Below are 22,015 nucleotides of genomic sequence, written 5' to 3'. Positions count from 1 at the left end.
CAAGTATCACAAGTTGTAATTACCACATTACAAAATACAGGCGTTAAACACAACATAGTACAATCACTTGGTAAAATACACACATGAAGTAGAAACCCAATAGGCCCTATCGTACACCCGGCGCAAGAGAGTGCAAAGCACAACGCAAGGCTTATTCTTATCTTACACTCAATAAAGTAAGGAATTTTTGGACATGCGCTTCATTTTTATTAAACCTTCCACCCAGGGGTTTAGCAATTAACGGCATAAGGTGTGGTCTGGTGCATGATCCAAAAATCGCTATCTTACACCCTTTAAAAATCATTAGAGCCACTGACCAAGAAAAACCTGGTCGAAAGCTGCATATAAAGCACAGCTGAAGATGCACTGTCACAATATCCTGTATTTTTTTCAGTTATTCGAACATTATTGGGTTAAATGTTGCTTTTTTCAGGCTATGTTTTCGATGGTAACCCCTTGACAGTCAATAGTGAATGTAGTTTAATTAACTGTGTAGAACTGTTTTGTCGTTGACAATGAGACCACGGTGAAGTTAGTTTCACTTAGCCTATGAGTTCAAATAAAAGGTGAGTGCAGATGCATGTAGGCTATACTCTGCTAGTCACAAACAGGTTTTAGTAAAGCAAGGTTTAGTGAAATCCCTGTTCTGATCTTGCGTGCAAGCAGATTTGTTCAAATGCGCTGCTGACTATCAAGATACCGATGTGCTGTTTGAAGTTGCGCTGTTTGCTGTTAAAGGAAATGACAGATGACATTCTCATTGGTTTAAAGGATGTTACTCCAAAAGCACACCTATGACTGATTAAGAAACATAAGAACAACCCTTTTGCGCCCAGCTTTTGATCACAAAATCACGCCATTAAATTAGTGATTGTGGACAGGCCACACCTTTAATGTTTATAAACTTTGTGCCTCTGACCAGCTGTTTCTGATCGCCAAAACAGGGCCCAATGTCACATCTGCATGTCTGTCAAACCAATATCGGCATAATCTTAGATTTGGTACCTTTTGGAAAGTATAGATTTGGTCTTCTGAATAGTCTTTCACATCAGCTTAATATAGCTGATTATCACTCTTATGTCTCCATAAAGAGATACTGTCACTCAGCAAATTTATAAAGGAAGCTCTGTGGGCAAAATAAATACAGGTCTAGCCTGGGTGTTCCCATGCTGCCTTGCGTGCGATTTGATTCACGCTGCTAAGGCAGCCTGGAGACCATGGAGCAAATTTTCGCCTGAGATAGGGAACCAATCACAGAACAGGTGGGAAAGCAAGACGATGATGAGCTATGCACAGACGCATTTGATAGACATCCGTGGCACCCAATAAACGGATCTGGGCATTTTTTTCAAATACGAGAAAATGAACGTTTGGTTCCCAGACCACGTCTCATTGAGAAGTGGTGGCGCTAGCCAGGCTAATACAGGTCTTGAATTTGCCCTGAATCAAAAATTAGAAACATTTATGCACAAAGATGCATTTCCAATTAAATAGTTTTCAGAATATTAACTCATGCATATGTCAGAAAACAAGAATGCATGCAAATGTACTGCAGTTATATTTCTACAAATATACTTTTGCAAGTATATTTCATTTCAGACAGGAATAGTGTTCCTGTAATACATTCCTTGTGCTATAGGTAGGTGATTTCCCACAGTGGTCCATCAATAACCAAGCTTATTTTTACATTGCCCAGCGTGACGTGAGATTCAATGACAATGTGCAAAAATGTGTATAATTTTATGACTGTGTGATTATATGACAACATATAACATCCCACTGGACCCCTGATCTTGTGTTTTCAGCTTTCTGTTCTAATTAACTAGACAACTGAAGATACTTTTTTTGTGGTGATTCACATCATACCTAACAAAACACTAAGACATAATTTTATAGGTGCAGTCCAATACTTTATACAATCCAACATACTTTTTGTCAGATTTTGCAAATTGCTCCTCGTGTGTATTCTGTATGTGCACTCATGTGATGGGGTGTAATTTGATTGGTTGCTGAGCTATCAACATCCTTTCACCTAAACCATGAGCTCTGCCTGTAAAGCCTGCTCCATTGTGCTCAGCACCTGCAGTGGAGAGCCTTGGCCATGGTAGAAAATCTGACCAGACAAACTTGTAGACACTGAATCGCCACTGACACTGTCAGATTCCAGAGAGTGGCTCAGGAACCTGGGAAATCCTATTGTACCCTATTGTGTATACTGTTAGCATGTTCTCAACAAATGTGCTTCAGTTTAGATAATCCATGTTAACATGTTCCTCGTAGACGAAACACAAAACAATTAGTGAACAGTATCTTGTTAATACCATTAGTTAATGGTACCACTAGGCTAGTTAATAGTTATATAGTAATAATACTATATAATACCACCAAAATTCTTTGTGGCTGTCCAGAGATCTCAAATAGTTTTCAACATATTTTCAGATAATTATTATTTTCATTATAGTTACATTCCAGATGCTCCATTATTCTCTGATGTAGGTGGTTCTGCTGTGGAGGAGGGCGGGGGGTCATGTGTGTGGACTGGACTAGAGCCCACAAGGTTGTTTTGTCTGGACCCAGCTGGGTGTCCATGGCCCAGCAGCAGCTCAAGACTAGAACCAGGACTACAAATCCCAGTGTGCATCAGAGGGCTGACGACAGTATGGAGCTGAGACTGCCCCATCGGTGTAAGGGAGGTGTGGATCGGCGTAGGGATTCCGGAGTGTGGTCTAAAGAGTTCGGAGGTCACCGGCAAACTAAGGGATGGGTGGGACCGGCTGAGGTTGCCATGGGAGTAAATGGGATGTGAAGGGCTTGGGGTTGCCACTGAGCCACCAAAACCGATTGGCTGCATTAGTCTAGAGCTGCAGAGGTTGAGACCCAGTCGGGTAGGTGCCGGCTGGGCATGTTGCTGGCTCATACAGGGAGAATTCTGTGTTGTCTGGAAGGGACTCTGCTGGGTGTCCGCTCCAAGCCCCGCAGCCTTGTCCCTGTCCGAGTAGCAAGAGGAGTGTGGGCAGGGGGCCTGCGGACTGTTGGGTGGGTGCTGGCTAGTCGTCTCTCCTTCCTGGCCCACCACAGACGCCCTGACCTGGGCAGTGTTTCCACCACAGCCCCACACATTCCTGTGGGCCAGGCTGTCCCTGGTCAAGGAGTCAGGGTGAACACATGCGGAACCAGTGGGCATGTTCACTGGCATCCGGGGCTGCCAGTCGGGAGCTGTGGCAGCCAGGGTGCTGCTCACCGAGGGAGTGGGCACCACTTGGAGTCCGAAGGAAGGAAAGGAGGACAGGGACGAGTGGAAGTGCGGCAGGGTGACATGGGTCTGGAGGAAGTGCATCATCTCATGGAGCTCCTTAGTCAAATTTGACACCTCCTGATTCATATGACTTATCTGGAACAGGAGGAATAAAGCCATCAAGTTATGAACAAGTGTGCATGCTGACATCTGTGTGTTCATATAGGTGTATCTACTTGATACAAGCCCTCATGAATAGCTACCTCTTTGTTGAGTTGGTTGACACTCTGTCTGACATCCTCAGTTTCCAGGAGCAGGTTGGCACTCACCTGGTAAGGGTCTGGGGATGGGAGTCAGAGCAGGAAGATTTGACATAGTCAGTTCATCAGCAAAAAGATTGATAATAAACTCAGTCAGCATTACAAGTTCTATTACACATACATGATATATGTATATATGCACTATTTATTATGACTGAATATTTAGGTTTTGTCAACCATTTCTATTCACCAGCTTTTTGTTGATGATTCCCGGGACACCGACACCAGGGCACATGGTTTTGGTATTTGGCAGACACTTTTGTCCAAAGCGACTTACAGTATATGAACACTACATTAGTTGAAACAAATTTATGAATTGCAAATTTAAGAACCACCTGGCTTGACACCCCCATTTACAAGGCGAGAGATAGAAAGACGAAGCACAAGCAGGGCTATCACCCACTCACAAATTGACACAGACACACACACACACACATTACCTACGCATTGCATGAGGAATGGAGTAGGATGGAGAGAAATTGAAAAGCTTGATATATTATCTGTGGATAGAACATGCAGGACTGAATGACGGTCATATGATGTAGATATTATGCATGTAGTTGTATTGCTAATCTCACCTTTGACTCCTGTGTTGGTAGAGCCTACAGACTGCTCCATATTGAAGTGAAAAGCTCTCTCATTATCCTCAATGCCATCAACAACTCTGTTTGGAGCGTAAAGTCAGCGGTGAACACAATGGGTTCCAATTATTATCCAGGCTGGTTATGAGACCGCACACACATTCTTACAGCACATTATACAACTCACTATGCCAAAGGCTTTGCCACACAAAATGCAACGATTCAAGGGTATTCAATCAATGCCATTAAGTTCATTCCTATAGGTCTTTAGGTCAAATATAGCGGTTGCTATACTCTCATCAGCAAAGGAGGCTAAATATGCCCTATTATATAAACATTGAAAATACTAAAAATATCTATGTAAGCATCTATTAACAGGAAGTCTGGATGTCTTTATGACAACATGCTTGGTTTGTTCTGTGTTTGTATCGCACCTGGGGCTCAGGTCCAGTGGGCTCACACAGGTCAGGGATGGGATGAGCAGTTTAGCTGGCCTATGGCATGAGCTGCTGTTGGTGGTGTGGGTGGGCCCATGGTTGGGGGACAGCTCCTCTTTGGCTGGCTGTGGGGAGGGGCTTCGGCCTCGGAAGCCCTGAGTGGGCGAGCGGCAGAGGCGGAGCATGTTGATGTGGCGTAGCTCCTCCCCCAACATGGTGGTCAGGGAGGACTGTCGGCAGGGGCTTCCCAAACTGGAGTGCAAGGGCGGTCGGCCAGGGGAGGATGAGAAACTAGTGTCCTTGATGAGGTCATCCTCTTCCTCAGACTTAATGATAAAGGGCAGCTTTGAGTCCCTGGACAGTGACGACTCTGCACGATCCTTTAAAAACATAGGGGGCGAGAGAAGAGAATGAGAAGAGATGTTTGCTTGTGGAGTGAAGAGAGAAGGATAAGCTGAGACTCACTGATGTGTCCTACAGCATTTATTTCCAACAGATTCAAATGGCAGTGGAAAAAAAAAAGACAGACAGACAAATAAAGACAGACAGACTGACTTGTATGTGCCTTCTTATTTTTACTTTTTATATTGTTTACTTGAATGTTATGTTTGTCTGTGGACCTAATTGGTAAAATATGTCTTGTCTCCACCGTGGGATAGTAGGAAACGCAATTTCGATCTCTTTGTATGTCTTGACATGTGAAGAAATTGACAATAAAGCGGACTTTGACTTTGACGGACATGCACAAACACACACACACACACACACACACACACACACACAGATAATTAAGTTCCGAGTTTCCCATGACGGCGAGAGGACAGCAAGTATGATACACCAGCAGACTGACTGTACTGTAGATGAATGTGGGTTTCCTGTGGGGCAGGTGGCACAGCTGGTTGTGAGCTGTTGTTAGGCTTGTAATTGTCTGTGTGTGACTGAGGGGTCAGTCTGAATACTAATTTCCATTTTTCTCTCTCCAGATTGGCTCTGTGCTCACTCTGGGTGCAGATACGGACTGTTCCCAGCCCACCTTCCCAGAATCACAGTCAGCATGTTACATAAGCTGTTCTGTCTCAGTGCTTTTCATGTTGGGATGAAAGACGAGGACAGCACACACAGCGTGCAAACACATTAATTTTGTGACGTGTGTGTGTGTGTGTGTGTGTGTGTGTGTTTGTGACTTTATTGAGGCAGTTAGTACCTGTGAAAGTCGAGGAGAGCGAGAGAACCTCGTCATACCCTACAAATAAAAACCAGAAAACAGAAGAGGATTTACTAAGAGGTGTGCAACTGTGCATATGTGTGTCTCTCTCTGTGTGTGTGTGTGTGTGTGTGTGTGTGTGTGTGTGTGTGTGTGTGTGTGTGTGTGTGTGTGTGTGTGTGTGAAGGGGACAGAAATTGATGTGACACATGAGCTCTTCATTTTTTTGTCAAGGAGTTCTTCAAACTCTGCACCCAATTTCTTTCCCCAGTCATGACTCACACAAAAAAAAACACTCAGTCCATCAGCGGCCACATTAGACACTACAGGCCAGAGAGAGTGGTGACTGCCCACACAGCCAGCGAGGTGTACCTCTCTCAGGTTGTACGTCAGGTTGTCGTGAATGTCTGAGCTGAAGCGGTGGCCGTACTCCGGGTACAGCTCCAGCACCTCCTGCAGAGCTCGAATGCTGATGTACTGCAGGTCGCAGTAGGTGAGCGCCTTCACGTCTGCGTTTGTTTTGATCACCTGGTCCTGCCCAGGGATGTCTGCGCCGATCAGGTCTCCCTTACCTAGACATGAAACACACATAAAGAGAGTGTCTCATCACAAATCACATGAAACACAGAGAGAGAGAGAGTGTCTCATCACAAATCACAGTTACAAAAAAGATTAGCACACTCAACATAACCATGTTAGCACAATAATACTGTAATACAGTAATACATATCTACCTTACTAGCAAAGGCCCCAAACAACTACCAACTATAATTTTGCCAAACCTTTGTTTCTGGCACCTATGAAGAAGTCCAAGCCCAAGTTATTTGCCATGTACACAACCCGCCACTGACCTAATATGGCAAGCACCATTCCATCCTTCAGCACCTCGAGCGACCCTGAGCAGACGAAGTGCTGAGCATGGAGCGCGTCACCATGGCGAATGAGGTACTCTCCGGGGGCGCAGAAGGATGTCTTGATGTGGAGCGAGAGGGAGCGCAAGCACCCCCTGCTGGCTGAGGAGAAGAGCGGCAGCTGCAGGATGTCCTTGTTCAGGTGCATGGCGATGTCGGCGCGCAGCTCATCCGGGAAGTCATGCAGCAGCTGCACAGAACCAAACAAGCTCTATTGATCAAAGCAGATCTGTGAGAACCAGTCGACCAATCATGCACCAACTTGGTAGCCTGGAAAATCCAGACCCTGGTAATCTAGAAACATTAAGGGTCTGGCCACGAACAATGTAATGACCCATTCGAGGGGCGGCACCAAGCATGCATTTGAAAATCTCACTGCACGCAATTGGATAACACTAGACCAATGTTTACTCTGAATGATTCCGGACTTCGACGCAATTGGATAACACTACGACCAATGTTTACTGACCTCCACTGTTGCAGCGCTGTTGTTATCAGTTTAGCTTGCCTCTGGCCCGCCTATATCAGATACGCCGATTTGATTGGTTCCCTGGGATGCAAGGGGTAAAAGTAACGTGCATCATTGCTCATTGCCAGAGTGTCTCGCAGAGACAATTCCATTGGGCTCTCGCGAGAACTCTGGATTTCCAGGGTACCAACTTGGAACAACAATGGGAAATTCACTACTCAAGATTGAGCATGGTGAACCAATCAAGAGCCTATTCATGGTACACTAAATCAAGCTTTCAGGAGGACACCAAGGATAAAGCTCATCAAGTCAAAGGACAAAAGATGTACAAAAATTAGGTCATTACTTTTCTGGAGTAATGGCATTTTAATTAGTCCCAAAAAGTCATCCTGACTCATAACTTCACAGGAATGTGCTGCTCTCTTTTTAAACGTTTTTCAGCACACCGCACTGATCTAATGGAAAACTTTCCCAAATCACATGGTGCTGCATGTTTACACAAAAAATGGCTGAGTGCCAACAACTTATTAGGGGGCGTTAAATTCAGAGAGTTCCTGTGAACTGTCTTGTTGAGAGTGTGTTGAGCGTGGGCTCACATTTGTGTATGTGTCTGTGTGTCCATGTGTGTATGATCGTGACTGTGTGTTTTTATCAGTGCATAAATCTAGCTGGTGTTAAATGGGGGTGTGGGTGAATGAGTCCACCCTCTGCAGCTTTGCTGTCTCTGAACCACTTATTAGCTGCAGCTCTTTTTACTGGGCCAAATGGCCATCATCATCATCATCATCATCATCATCACAAACAAAGGCTTTTTTCACTCTGTATGGAGATGCTAGCAATTTTCTGGAAAAGGTGTACATGACACAGACTTTTTTTTTTGGGTTATCAGACGCCTACATAATTTCTACATCTGCAGCAGTGCGGCCAGTGACCACCCACACACATAATAGTTTTATATGCCGGAGAATAAGTTTGCCTGTTTTTTTGTTTGTTTGTAAGCCATTTCAGCCAGTTTAAGAGACAATACAGGAATCATACATATGGTATTCTTCATGTGCCCTGCTGTGCAATATATATGGATCCACAAAACCATGCAAGTCCTGCATTGGGTCCTCAAACTTGGATTCTTAAATGAATAGTCCCGGTCCTTGATTATGATTGGTAGAATCATGTTCGATGCCATCAAAAAAAAAACAACGCAACCCTTCACAATGACTGCATTTCATTCCATATGAATGCGCCATGAATTGATACAAAAGTTGGAGTTGCTGAGTCTCATCGTTGCTTGGCAACCTTTCTGATAGAAGAAATATATTTCTAAGTGGAAGAATCTATGAATAAATCATTACATTTGTTGTTGTGCTGTTATTTTATGAAATCTTGCCAGGTATATAGCAACCATTTTAGAAAGGCAATAGGCTCCATCATGCTGTGCCCTTTAGCTGTTCTAAAATCTCTGGAACCTGCAGCCTTGCGGGCTAAAAGCTTCATTGTGCTCTCAAACTTAAAAGTGCAAATCTAGAGATCAGATTATTATGGGATATGCTGAGAATGTTCCCAAGTGTAATGGTATTGCTTATTAAAGGTGTACTGTATAACCAATACTGATTTAGTCAAGTGCAATTCTAGAGATCAGATTATTATGGGATATGCTGAGAATGTTCCCAAATGTAATAGTAGTGCTTATTAAGGGTGTATAACCAATACTGACTTAGTCAAGAAACTTCTTTATGAAGAAACCAACCGCTACTTGCAGCAGCAAGGTAAAAGTGAGACACATTGATTGTTCCATTTCCACCATGCAGCCCCTTCCCACCCTTCCTTCAAGCCACCATGTTGGTCAGCTTTGAGTCATTACCCCCAAATAAGGCAATCCTGGCTGTTTCCAGGGGAGTAGGGCAGAAGATCCGGTGGAATCATTAGGGAGGTTCTTTTTATACCTCGTTGGCATTGATTCCGTTGTTGACGGACCAGGTGGCCTGGAAGTACTCGAGCATGCGCTGCTTGAGCTGTTGAGGCAGCCGGTGCACCCGGATGAAGTCCTTCAGGTCCTTCATGCGCGTGTGGTACTGCGAGCGTCGTGAGTACATGCGCTGGATGATGGCCGTCACGTTCCCAAACACCACCGCGTGCATCAGAGCTGCCAGAAAGAGATGGAGAGAGGGGGTGGGTGGGTGGGTGGGGGGTATTATTATGGTTCCTAATCATCTCTTTCTGTATCTCACCTCATGGTGTCAATTGGGAAGTCCATACAAGTCTCGACATGATTGATTTTATGGTGACAAGGATTTTTGTTTCCCAGTAGTTCCTATAGTCCTATAGTGTGTGTGTGTGTGTGAGTGTGTGTGTGTGTGTGTGAGTGTGTGTGTGTGTGTGTGTGTGCGTGAGAGTGTGTGTGTGTGTGTGTGTGTGTGAGTGTGTGTGTGTGAGTGTGTGTGTATGTGCGTGTGTGTGTGTGTGTGAGTGTGTGTGTGTGTGTGTGTGTGAGTGTGTGTGTGTGAGTGTGTGTGTGTGTGTGTGAGTGTGTGTGTGTGTGTGTGTGTGTGTGTGTGTGTGAGTGTGTGTGTGTGTGTGTGTGTGTGTGTGTGTGTGTGTGTGTGTGTGTGTGTGTGTGTGTGTGTGTGTGTGTGTGAGTGTGTGTGTGCGTGTGAGTGTATGTGTGACTCTGTCAGGCTCACCCCCAATCAGCATGGTGCAAATGGAGAAGACCTTCTCGGCGTCTGTGTTGGCACACACGTTGCCAAAGCCCACGCTGGTCAGACTGCTCAGAGTAAAGTAGAGTGAGGCAATGTAGGCGCTCTGCATTGATGGACCCCCCGTGGTGCCATTAGTGTATGGGGACTCCAAACGCTTCCCCAACTCCTGCAGCCAGCCTAGCAGACAACAGGGCACGCACACAGACAGAACATGAATAGATCATACACATCTATCTGTTTATCTATTTACTGTACATGTCTACTTTTCTTTATGAATGACACATACAGTATGTATGCATACAGGGCTGTTATACACAGACCGGGAACAGACCCACGCACATGTGCATGCACACACACAGTGGCACATTAGAAACATACCTATATCCCAGGTTAGTGGGTCATTGCTCTCTAGCTGCTTGTAGCCGATGACGTACCACACGCAGGCCAGCCAGTGGGCCAGCAGGGCAAAGACACACATGAGCAGGGTCAGCACCACAGAGCTGTACTGGGAGTAGCGGTCAAGCTTCTGGAGCAGCCGCAGCAGACGCAGCAAACGCACCGTCTTCAGGAGGTGCACCAAAGACGTCTGCAACACACACACACACACACACACACACACACACACACACACACACACACACACACACACACAAAACACAACAATTCCCCACAAAAAAGGTCTCTAGACATGTTCCATAGGCACTGACATAAAGTATTCTACAAAGCAAGACAAATACATTTTATGCACTCACAAACATAGAAATCTACTCCAAAATTGGTAGAACAATTATATTAAAACATTTATCAAGAGCTAAACCTCAGGCATATACATTTGAATAGACTGAATTACATATACAGAGAGAGAGGGGGGTCAGAAGAGTTCCTATAGTGCCTGCAGTTTATCTGTCCATTTTTATGCTACAGTGGCTCTTTACAATGAAAATAAGTGATGTTTTCAGAAACAGAAGTGGACTTCAGTGCCTGTAGCCGGATAAGTGAATTCATTCACCACCATTGCCTCAGGAAAGAACACTTTCACTACAGCGAAAAAGGGAAACTGTGTGTATGTGTGTGTGTGTGTGTGTGTGTGTGTGTGTGTGTGTGTGTGTGTGTGTGTGTGTGTACATGCTGTGTGTAATTAAAAGAGAACGAGTGCAAAAGGGAGATTGAATGAAAAAGCCACAACAGATCTCTGCTCTTTCCTCTAAAAACAATTCCCCAGGACTCCATCGGCATGATAACAATGCTAGATAATGATGTTCTAAGTATATAAGTATAAGTATATATACTCTTTTGATCCCGTGAGGGACATTTGGTCTCTGCATTTATCCCAATCCGTGAATTAGTGAAACACACTCAGTACACAGTGAACACACAGTGAGGTGAAGCACACACGAATCCCGGCGCAGTGAGCTACCTGCAACAACAGCGGCCCTCGGGGAGCAGGTGCCTTGCTCAAGGGCACTTCAGCCGCTTCCTACTGGTCGGGGTTCGAACCGGCAACCCTCCAGTTACCAGTCTGAAGAGCTAACCAGTAGGCCACGGCTGCCCTGGTTAGCACTGCACTGTGCAGTTCTGGAAGAAAAAAAACCTAACCACTTTCTTTCTAATTTCCATTCTTCAATCTATCTGTCTGTCTTTCTTTTTTCTCCTTTTCTTTTTCCCACTCTTTCTCTCTCACATACACGCACTTCCCACAAAAGCACACAAGCATAAAAGCAGTGACACTCTGGAGATCAAACTTACAACAGTGATGTTCAGAGCATAGAGCAGGTCAAACGGTAGGGCAGCGATGACGTCCAGGATGAACCAGGTGGCTAAATAATGCAGGCAGATGGAGCGGGCGTCGTAGACCACCTGACCGGACTGACTCACATAGGTGGTGCGAAAGTTCAGCACAATGTCTGTGGAGGCAGAGAAGCAACCTAATCAGTCTCTCACTCATTAGGACAGTGGGCCTAATGGGTCGTTAGATCGACTAAGTCAGTTCCACAGCTCGTTCTTATCTGACATATTGAACAGCTAAACTGACCTCTTCAGTTGTTTTTGTGTGGCTTATCTCAATATGAAGGGGTTATTGACCCACTTCAATCAAGAAGTAATTATTGATCCACCCCCACCATCAATTACCCTTAACATTAGAGAATGCAAGAAAGGTATGAGAAAGAGTGAAGACAAGATTCATTTCTGGAATGCATTACTCATGTATCATGACTTCACTATTAGAGATAAAAGTGCTTTTTATAAAATGGATTGTGTGAACGTAACATGTATCTGAACTATATTGTTTAATCTATGTCATGTAAAAGCCATCTATTACATGTTGATTCAGAGAGTGTTTCCTAACTTCCTAAGTAGTTACGAAAGCTCACTGTCCTCTACCTCTTTGACACCATGGCACAAGACAAAATTGTGGGATGGACCATCCAGTACAGCACAGTGTTGCCTATGTTTAATCATTTGTACAATGCATTTTTATTCTTATGGTTATTCTTGGAGTTCTTGGGAGGAAGTGGAGGGTCTGTTCAGTGGCTTTGCTCCACTGGCAGACAGATGGGTTGCTAAGATTAAATAGTGTTGGTGCCATTGACACCTCCAGAGCTGAGGAAAGTGGCACTTCTCTCATGTAGGTCACACATTTAATCTGAGACCAAGTGAAGAAGGAAATTGGGAAACTGGAGAGAATGAGATCCTTATAAAAAAAAAAAATCCTTAATGTTGACATGTGGCGCACTGCCATATTAAAGCTGCATATATGCGATTACACACAATTTTGTCAAATTTAGTTTAAAGGGACACCAGGCAACGTTTTCGTGTTAATTAATCATCTTCGTAAGTCGGTATATGGTTAAATGACTCATTACGGGGCGAATGAGGGCTCTCTCGCCCGCCCCTACTGCCTGTAGGAAGAATATCCCACTTGCAAGTTCGGTGTATCCTACCCGCCGACCGAAGCAGGATCAGTTTACATCACAGAGGCAGGCTAACAATACGCTAGAGATTGTTGCAAGCGTGTGTATAATGGCAGAGTCGGCGAAGAAGCAGCGAAAACCCTTGACGGAAGATGCAAAGAAAAGGAAAAGAGCTTCAGACCGAACGAGGGGGAGTTTCGTAGAGAAAAAGCATCAGGCTTGCCTGGTGTCCCTTTAAAAAGCTGTCTGTCCTGCATGTGTGGTCAACCACTGTTCATCCACAGTCCTGGTTCTGTACATCTGAATACTACAAAGTGGCTTGGACCAAGCTACTGGTCCAGCCTATCAACACCTTGCTTCAGGACAACAGATGACATTTTTCTCTATATTGTCCATATAATTATACTATAACTGCTATATTACTGTGCTTACATTTTTCTCTTATATTGTCCATATCTAATACTGGTCGCTAGACTTTAACCCTGCACTGTTGCACTGTTGGACTTATACATCCTTAGTACATTCATGTGGATCCTTGTTTTAGTATCTGTAGTATCTTTTACTGTTCTTTTTAGTCATGTGGATTTGTTATTTTATCATCCTGTTTATGTTGTTGTGTGTGGTGTCTTAAGCTACTAGGACCTTGAATTTCTCCTTGGGGATCAATAAAGTATCTATCTATCTATCTATCTATCTATCTATCTATCTATCTATCTATCTCAATTGTCTGTTGTGCTTAAATATCAACAACCGTGGGCACGGATGCAGTGGGCAGTGATACAGAAAAGTAATGTGTTTTTTCTACCTTCCCCTTTTCTGCCTACCTTTCTTTTCTCATTCTTTCTTTCTTTCTTTCTTTCTTGTTCTTTACTCCCTCGCACTCTGCACACACACACCTTCACATAATCACCTAGTATAAAGAGCAACTCCACAGCAATGTCACTGACTATGGTGCTCCGGGAAGTGGAATCACAGTCGTCGTTGCCATGGTCACTGTCTTCAGGCGTTGAGAAGCACACATTGTACGGTACAGTCACGGCCACATAGAAGGTGGCGAAGAGGATCAGCCAGTCCCACAATGCCTTGCTCAGGCTGTAGTGTAGCAGGATAAAACGTGATTTCTTCACTGAAGCCACCTTGTACTCTGGAAGGGATGGTCCGCGGAACACATTCTTGAAAGGATTCATGGAAAAGATTGTAAATGAGAGGGAAAAAGGCTAGACAATAATATTACATTGTGGTTGTGGTTAAGCTATGTGACAGTTACAGTCTTTTGTGTGCAATGCACATATTTAGCTTGGCCTGTTCATGCAGTATACCACAAGAACTCACATATTCATATTCATATTCTTGTATTCACTCATTCACCTTCATACTCCCTCACTGACATACTCCCTCTCACTCACTCACTCACTCACTCACCTTCATACTCGCTCACTGACATACTCCCTCTCACTCACTCACTCACTCACTCACTCACCTTCATACTCCCTCTCTGACATACTCCCTCTCACTCACTCACTCACTCACTCACTCACCTTCATACTCCCTCACTGACATACTCCCTCTCACTCACTCACTCACTCACCTTCATACTCCCTCTCACTCACTCACTCACTCACTCACCTTCATACTCTGACACAACCTACTCACTCACTCACTCCCTCCCTCCCTCCCTCACACATTAGCACTAATTAGTGCACTCACTAATTCATTACTCTATCTTTACGGATCAGTACAAGGCGTATTCTGACGCCCGTACTCCACCTCATACCAGTGAGCTTCCACTCAACAGGAGGAGCTGGGAGGAGAAGGCTGCATGGGGGAACAATTAGCATGGCCACACCAAGATGAAGTGAAGACGTGTAACCTGGTAACTGACACATCTAACAACACCTTCGCAAGACAAAGTGCAAATAAGCTGTCTTAAAACAGCCTCTGCAGCATATGTAACCATTGGCAACCAGTTACTCACTGTGCTAACAGCCATCACTAAGTCTAGAGGGAAGAAAGCTAGGGAAGAGAATCTGAGCAGCAGACATCTTACTGCAGGTGTCGTCTGCTGATGGTGTCATCTCTCTGAAGCTCATTAAATTTTAAAGGTTGGGCCAATTTCAAAAGGCACCATAGATGACCCCTGTTAAAAGACATTTTTTTTAACACATGACCTTTCAAAAACAACACTGACTAGCAGCCTTTTCCTGCATTCTCATGTGACTTCACTAAGAGTATTTCCTGGCAATTGGAACAATGCCCGAGAATACAGAACAGTGCCATTTCAAAGGTGTTGTGAAGAAGCAATGAGGTAATTGGCCAGAGGGAATGTCTGTGGTGGTTCAGATGCAAGCAAACGAACCACTCATTCCATCTCTGCATACTACTTCTACGATGCCCTTGATGCACTGCAACACCCACCAACATAATAAACCACCAACGTAATAAAAATCTGCACAAAATCAGCACATTTTAAACGTAATATTACTGCCAAGTTGACGTAATAATTTCCCACCAACGTTTGCAGGAAGTTATTACGTTGGTGGGAAGATTAACGAAAATATTACATTAACTTCCCACCAATGCAATAAATCACTGATTTAGTGATATTATATCTGTTTTATCAGTTGTAAGGGTAAAGTTGTCAAAAATTGTCACCATCTAAACCATCTCATGACCATAAAACGTTGTAAAAATGAAAAAGCTAAAATCAGGATCATTATAACACCCTCTGAATGCATGCCAAGTTTCGTGGAATTCCGTTTATGGGGGGCCATATCAGCTACATACGTGCGCACACACACACACACACACACACACACACACACACACACACACACATACACACACAGACATAAAGACACACACACACACACACAGTAACCTACACATGCATGCATGCACATATTTAGATAGATAGATAGATAGATAGATAGATAGATAGATAGATAGATAGATATTGATCCCCACATCAAAGAAAAACGTCTAATTGTCTAAAGTCATCTAAGTCCACACGACACTGATATTTTTGAAACCGGTAGGTTTTTTTTATCGGTTAGGCCTTGCGTCCACACGACCCCGGCATTTTAGGAGTCCGTAACCGATCTTTTTTGAAACCGGGTTCCAAAGTGTTTTTTTTACCTTCCCGTTTGCAGGAAGTTAACGTGTTAACTTCCTGCAAACGTTGGTGGGAAATTGGGTTATTACGTTGGCAGTAGGCAACAGTTATTACGTTGGTGGGAAATTATTACGTTGGCAGGGTTATTACGTTTAAAACGTGCTGATTTTTTGCAGATTTTTATTACGTTGGTGGTTTATTACGTTGGTGGGAAGTTATTACGTTGGTGGGTGTTACAATGCACAATGCAATTAGCATTCTGGACTTATTTAGGATTGCCTGTGTAAGTATTGCCTGTTGAAGGACAATTCTTATTTGTTATTCTCTGCATCTTCCGTTAAACTCTTGTGAATATTCAAAGATGAATAAAGAAACACAATGGTACAAATGTCAGACTTCTGCGTTCTTAAAATCTGCAAAATGATCAACAAACCTTTGGCTCCTTCAATACCTCCACCAGATAGAAATACAGCATGAATTGTACATTTGGCTAAATCAATCTGACCAAAACTTAATCCTGCATTTACACCTGTCAGAGTCCAGAAATCAAACATCTAATGGAGGCCTCCGGCCACTTAACTTGGACAAAGCACATGTTTTCTGCAGACGCTGCTGCCAAGCTGAACCAATTCACAGTTCATTAAATTTCCAGCTCTTGCCTGCAGTTACATAACCCCATCATTATTTTTCACAAAGATCTTGCAAAATTGTCACTCATTTCTACAAGCTAGTTTCAGTCAATTTCAATTTTTTTCAATTCAATGTATTGATATTTATAGTGGAGTAGGAGTATACCCCTAATAACATAAAAATAATAAAAACACACATTGATTTGTACAGTAAATAAAACAAAGCATTTTAAAACAAATAAAAAGCCTAGATAAAACAATAAATAGACATAAATATAGTAAATAAATAAAAGCAATAATCACATCAGGTCAATGGACAAGGGGATCAGGTAGCTGATGACTGACCATAGTGTTGAGAGAAAATATATGTTTTCAGTCTAGATTTAAAAATGTCCACAGAACCAGCCTCTCTGACGTATAGTGGAAGGCTATTCCAGAGAGTGGGTGCACGGAAAGCAAAGGATCTATGCCCTGCTGATTTCTTCTTTATGTGTGGAACAGTCAAAAGGCCAGCACTCATGGAGTGCAATGTGCGTGCTAGTACATATGGCTTAAGAAGCTAAGCAGGGGCAAGATTGTTTATGGCCTTGTAAGTAAGAAGAAGGATTTTTAAATCAGCTCTAGTTTGTATAGGTAGCCAGTAAAGAGCAGCTAAAACAGGTGTAATGTGACTACATTTCTTAACTCTCATTAAGACTCTGGCTGCTGTATTTTGGACAAGCTGAAGGCTCCGTGTCGTGCTTGCTGGAAGGCCAGAGAAAAGGGTATAATCTAACCTTGATGACACAAAAGCATGAACCAGTGTTTCAGCATCACGGAGTGATAGCATGGGTCTAATCTTTGCAATATTGCCTAGATGGTAGTATGCAGTTCTAGTGACAGATTTAACATGGGGCTGAAAAGTTAGGTTAGAGTCAAATATAACACCAAGGTTTTTAACAGTTGAGCTCTCTAAGATTGCACATCAATTTCCACTGACAGTTCGTCAGGGAGCTTATAACTCTTCGTTGGTCTCACTATGAGTAGCTCAGTTTTGTCAGAGTTTAGCAGTAAGAAGTTCTTAGACATCCATTTCTTAATTTCAGACAGGCAAGTTTGTAGCTTAAGGATATTAGAGTGGTCATTGTGGTGTATAGGGACATATAATTGTGTGTCGTCAGCGTAACAATGAAAGTTCACCTTGAACTGTCTAATTAGAGCGCCTAATGGCAGCATATATAGGGAGAAGAGGATGGGGCCCAGAACTGACCCCTGTGGAACGCCGAAATTTACATCACACTGTTTGGATTTGGTGTTATTAAAAATTAAACTCTGGGTTCTGTCTGATAAATAAGAATAAAACCAGGAGAGGACTGACCCTTTAAGTCCAATGAGGTTCTCAAGGCGGCTAAGGAGTATGCTGTGGTCAATAGTGTCGAAGGTTGCACTCAGGTCAAGAAGAAGCAGAAGAGATAATTGGCCAGCGTCACTTGCAAGTAATAAGTCACTCGTAACTCTGGTCAAAGTTGATTCTGTCGAGTGACCGGACCGGAATCCAGACTGACATTTCTCATATACATGTAAGAGATTTTGAGATAAATGGGCTGTAAGTTGCTCCACAACAGCCCTCTCCAGCACCTTAGACATAAAGGACAGGTTGGAGACTGGTCTGTAGTTCTGCAGGACTTCAGGGTCCATATTTGGCTTTTTAAGTAGTGGTTTGATAACAGCTGACTTGAATGCCACAGGTACAATGCCAAGTGTGAGTGACTTATTAATAAGGAGGAGGCAGGAGTTACTTAAAATAGGGAGCAGTTCTTTAAACAAAGTAGATGGTTGGATCCAACTGGCAGGTTGTAGACTTTGATATTTTGACTAGTTTCATAAAAGCCTCAAAGGAGATAGATTCAAACTGCCAGAGAGTGCAACTGGGGGTGAGAGATAAACTTTGGTCCCCTGTATTCAGAACATCTGGAACTGTGACAATTTTGTCTCTAATCAAGTGGATTTTTGACGTGAAAAAGGTCATTAAGTCGTCGGCGGTGAATTCTGTACTAGATACAGGACCATGTGGTCGTGTGAGTTAGCTGACAGTATTAAACAGGAACTGTGGGTTGTCTCTATTAGAATTTATAAGGTTTGAGAAATATGCTGTTCTTGCAGCGGAAAGGGAGTCTTTGTAGCTTTTAAAACTATCAGTCCAGGCGGAAAGATACCAAGCCAAAGCAGTATTTATGCTGTCTGTCAGATTGTCCTAATTTGTGTAATGACTGCATAGAGTGATTATAAGTACTGCATTTCAAGGACAAGGGGATTGGTGTTTTTGAGATTTGTAGAGTTGATGGGTTTTGAGAGTTGAGGCCCCTTAATGATAGTTGAAGCCCTTTTACATGTGCCTGTGACAACTCACATATCCAATTTGTTTTGGGAGGACCAAAACACAGGCAATTTTGGCCATTAGATTTTGAACATTTATGTGGCAGTTTGTAATGACAGTTGATGACTTACATTTGCTAGCTTTCCTTTGTTTTTGCTGGTGAAGTGGCTGGTGAGCTGACACAGGACGGTCCTCCCACGTTCACGCGCCCGGCTGAGGGGCGAGCTGCCAGCCTTCATGCTCTGACACTCGTCCTCAGATATACTTGCTGAAAAGTAAAAAAGAAACATCCTATGAGATTCCTTATTCTAAGATATACTATATTGCCAAAAGTATTGGGTCACCTGCCTTGACTCGCATATGAACTTAAGTGACATCCTATTCTTAATCCATAGGGTTTATTATGATTCTGAGAAATAGCACCCTTTGCAGCTATAGCAGCTTCAACTCTTCTGGGAAGGAAAAGTGTGGACCGACGTCATATTAAACCCTATGGATTAAGAATGGGATGTCACTTAAGTTCATATGCGAGTCAAGGCAGGTGACCCAATACTTTTGGCAATATAGTGTATCTTTGTTCAGTAGAAAGATCTGAAATCTAACATAGAAACACATTTATTAATTTGACAAGATTTATGACATACGAGTGTGCCTTTTAAAGTGCAACAAAAAAATACAACCTTCTAAATGTTGTTATTGTAGTAAAAGAAACAGAGACTATTTCCAACATGAAGTTACTCATTGCTTTCTGTTGATATAATTTCCATAGAGCCCAGGATTAGAATCATAAAGGATTTCAGATATAGTATGGATAGATAGATCTAGAAATCTAGGAAATGTCAGCATGTGTGTGAGGTACAGTCGTGCCAGGGTTGTGGTGTGCATCTCCTTACCATCTCTATGGCTACTGTGATGAGTATTCCCATATGATTCACTGATGTCCTTGAAGGAAAACAGGAAGAGAACCACTTCTCCTTTCTCATTCTTTATTGGCACTATGTCCAAGAGACACCAGAATGGGCTTCCTGACGGAACATGCAGAAAAAGACTTTTAGGATGTGCTCAAAATGTCTAACACACTTAGCCGCTCACCACTAACAACCTCTAAATAACAAGTCTCTCATTCAAAGTGGCACTCACACAAAGAAAGTAAGACCATCACCCACATAATATACTCACAAGGGGAATCAGCTTTAATTTGGGAGGTAGCCTAGTCCTCCCAAGCCCAACACACATATGGACATTTCTGGCTGCCACTATGTGCAGTGCGTCAGCTTCGCACAAAATGACTAACCTAAATGAGGGTTCTAATATTAGGGCTTTGGTGGGCAGCGTTACCAGTTTGTTCTCACTAAGGGCAGGACCATATAACCATATCAGAATATCGTATCAGGTGTATCGTATCAGGTGCTTGGGATATACCATGATGCCAGAGATATCTGAATTGCAGTAGAGATTCCTCAACCCATTTGGCTTGAGTTACTACTAACTACTTGACTTCTCGTGCTGGGAGGCTACTTATCAAATGTATGAAGAAAAAAAGAAGAAACTCACAGGGAGAAAATGGCAGACAGTACAAGGGCTTAGTGTACTTTGTTGTATTTGAAATAAATACATAATTCCTGTTTTTGCCTTTTAGGAGTACTTGTTGTCTTCAGTTAGACACATATTACCTACAGTATCTGTTAGATACATAAAGTGATAGATTATATTATTTTCTGTATCAGGAATTGCAGATTTCTCTGTATATTGTGATACTATTGTTATCATGAGGGCAATGTATCATGACAACATCGTATCACCAGGTACTCTGGCACCCTCATTCTCACCGGTCTTCCTGTAGAAGCGGACCTCGGTCTGGTACTCTCGCTGGCCCTCCAGGATCTTCTCCAGCTGCTGGGTGACCCGCTCGCTGGTCTCTGGCCCGTACAGGAAGTGGCACTTGCATGTCTTCTGCATGACCTCTGTCCGCCCGAACCCCGTGAGCTCGCAGAAGCCATCGGAGCAGTACACGATGGGGTATCCACGGCAACCCTGTGCATTTCCCAACAGGAAGTTGCTGTCTAGAAGCCCCAGTAGAGAGAAATGAATGTACAAAACAAATAAAGAAATGTATTAAGAACATACAAGAAGAAGATATAGAAGAATCAGCATTTATCTTTAGTTAATTGTAGCCTTTGTGTCAGTTGTAAAAATGTTTGTTGAAATTGTCTACCAGTAATTCAAATCAGAAGCTATGGAAATTAGACTAACCCCCTCCTCAATTAACCAAGTAGAATGGGGTGCGGCTTGTTATTTGCTTTTTCAGCAGACAACCTGCAGAAACATACTTCACAGCACAGGCTACAGTATGCATCAAATAAATGCAGTAGTTGTGTTGGCTCCTAAATGTAATGTGCCTGCACTATGCAAACACTGCCTGCCATCCATTGCTGATATACAATAACAGCAGACTGAACTGCCATTCCTGTGCTGCTGGTTGCCAGTACAGAGTTGCATTCAGGTTCTCCCCTGTGGTAATTATCTCCTCGTCTGACATACTGGCATCCGTGGAACACAAGGTAAAAATGTCACTGTTACTTTGTTACTTTTTTCTGCCTCTTTCTTTACCTCTTTGGCACACATGTATCTCGCCTCCCTGACACGTTTATTTTTTCAATCTCCGCCTGCTTGCTTTTGTTCCTCCTACGCGTTCATTGCTTGTCCCAATTTAGAGGTTCTCTCCCACTCCTTTTGCCCTTTCTCCTCTATATGAATAATAGGCAATGGCTCATAATGGCAATTCATAAAAGTTTAAACGTTGTGGTGACTCTGTGGAATAAATCTGTTTTTTTTTCCATGTAATTTCAGACTATGCATCAGGCCGAATGGAATTTGTCTGTATCATGCAAATGAACTGAATGATACAGACAAAGTACAGACCAAATATGCATATCCATCAACTAGTTTTGATAGAATCTTTGGGGGACAGAAAATTTAAAAAAATGTGACAGGATGACCTTTACATTGTTTCACAAGCACTTACATAAATTGAGATACTGCCCATTACTTTAAAGCCCTGAACATGTTTTCACTCTTAAGACATTTCAATTACCAATGACAAAAAATGGCCATGTAAGAATCATTTGTGAATCATTAAACTCACAGCCTTTG

At 43.0% G+C, this 22,015-nt stretch overlaps 1 protein-coding gene across 1 annotated transcript in view; it reads right to left on the bottom strand.

Annotated features, from left to right (window-relative positions):
• Positions 1 to 1,305: 1,305 nt before the first annotated feature.
• Positions 1,306 to 22,015, bottom strand: part of kcnh4a (potassium voltage-gated channel, subfamily H (eag-related), member 4a) — a 29,503-nt gene continuing 8,793 nt past the window's right edge. The window contains exons 3-17 of the mRNA XM_048245270.1: positions 20,692 to 20,925; positions 19,756 to 19,887; positions 18,994 to 19,130; positions 13,676 to 13,937; positions 11,600 to 11,757; positions 10,232 to 10,439; positions 9,836 to 10,030; positions 9,098 to 9,297; positions 6,629 to 6,878; positions 6,150 to 6,349; positions 5,778 to 5,816; positions 4,571 to 4,953; positions 4,134 to 4,219; positions 3,499 to 3,575; positions 1,306 to 3,391 (exon numbers count right to left, since the gene is read on the bottom strand). Of these exons, the coding sequence (XP_048101227.1) occupies positions 2,462 to 3,391; positions 3,499 to 3,575; positions 4,134 to 4,219; positions 4,571 to 4,953; positions 5,778 to 5,816; positions 6,150 to 6,349; positions 6,629 to 6,878; positions 9,098 to 9,297; positions 9,836 to 10,030; positions 10,232 to 10,439; positions 11,600 to 11,757; positions 13,676 to 13,937; positions 18,994 to 19,130; positions 19,756 to 19,887; positions 20,692 to 20,925 (3,491 nt within the window). The 3' untranslated portion in view covers positions 1,306 to 2,461. The remainder of the gene's footprint in view (positions 3,392 to 3,498; positions 3,576 to 4,133; positions 4,220 to 4,570; positions 4,954 to 5,777; positions 5,817 to 6,149; positions 6,350 to 6,628; positions 6,879 to 9,097; positions 9,298 to 9,835; positions 10,031 to 10,231; positions 10,440 to 11,599; positions 11,758 to 13,675; positions 13,938 to 18,993; positions 19,131 to 19,755; positions 19,888 to 20,691; positions 20,926 to 22,015) is intronic.

The sequence above is a fragment of the Alosa alosa genome, chromosome 6 (genome assembly GCF_017589495.1).
Source record: "Alosa alosa isolate M-15738 ecotype Scorff River chromosome 6, AALO_Geno_1.1, whole genome shotgun sequence".
Lineage (NCBI taxonomy): Eukaryota > Metazoa > Chordata > Actinopteri > Clupeiformes > Clupeidae > Alosa > Alosa alosa.
The sequence above is the reverse complement of the archived record's forward strand: the minus strand, read 5'-3'. Positions and strand labels throughout refer to the sequence as shown.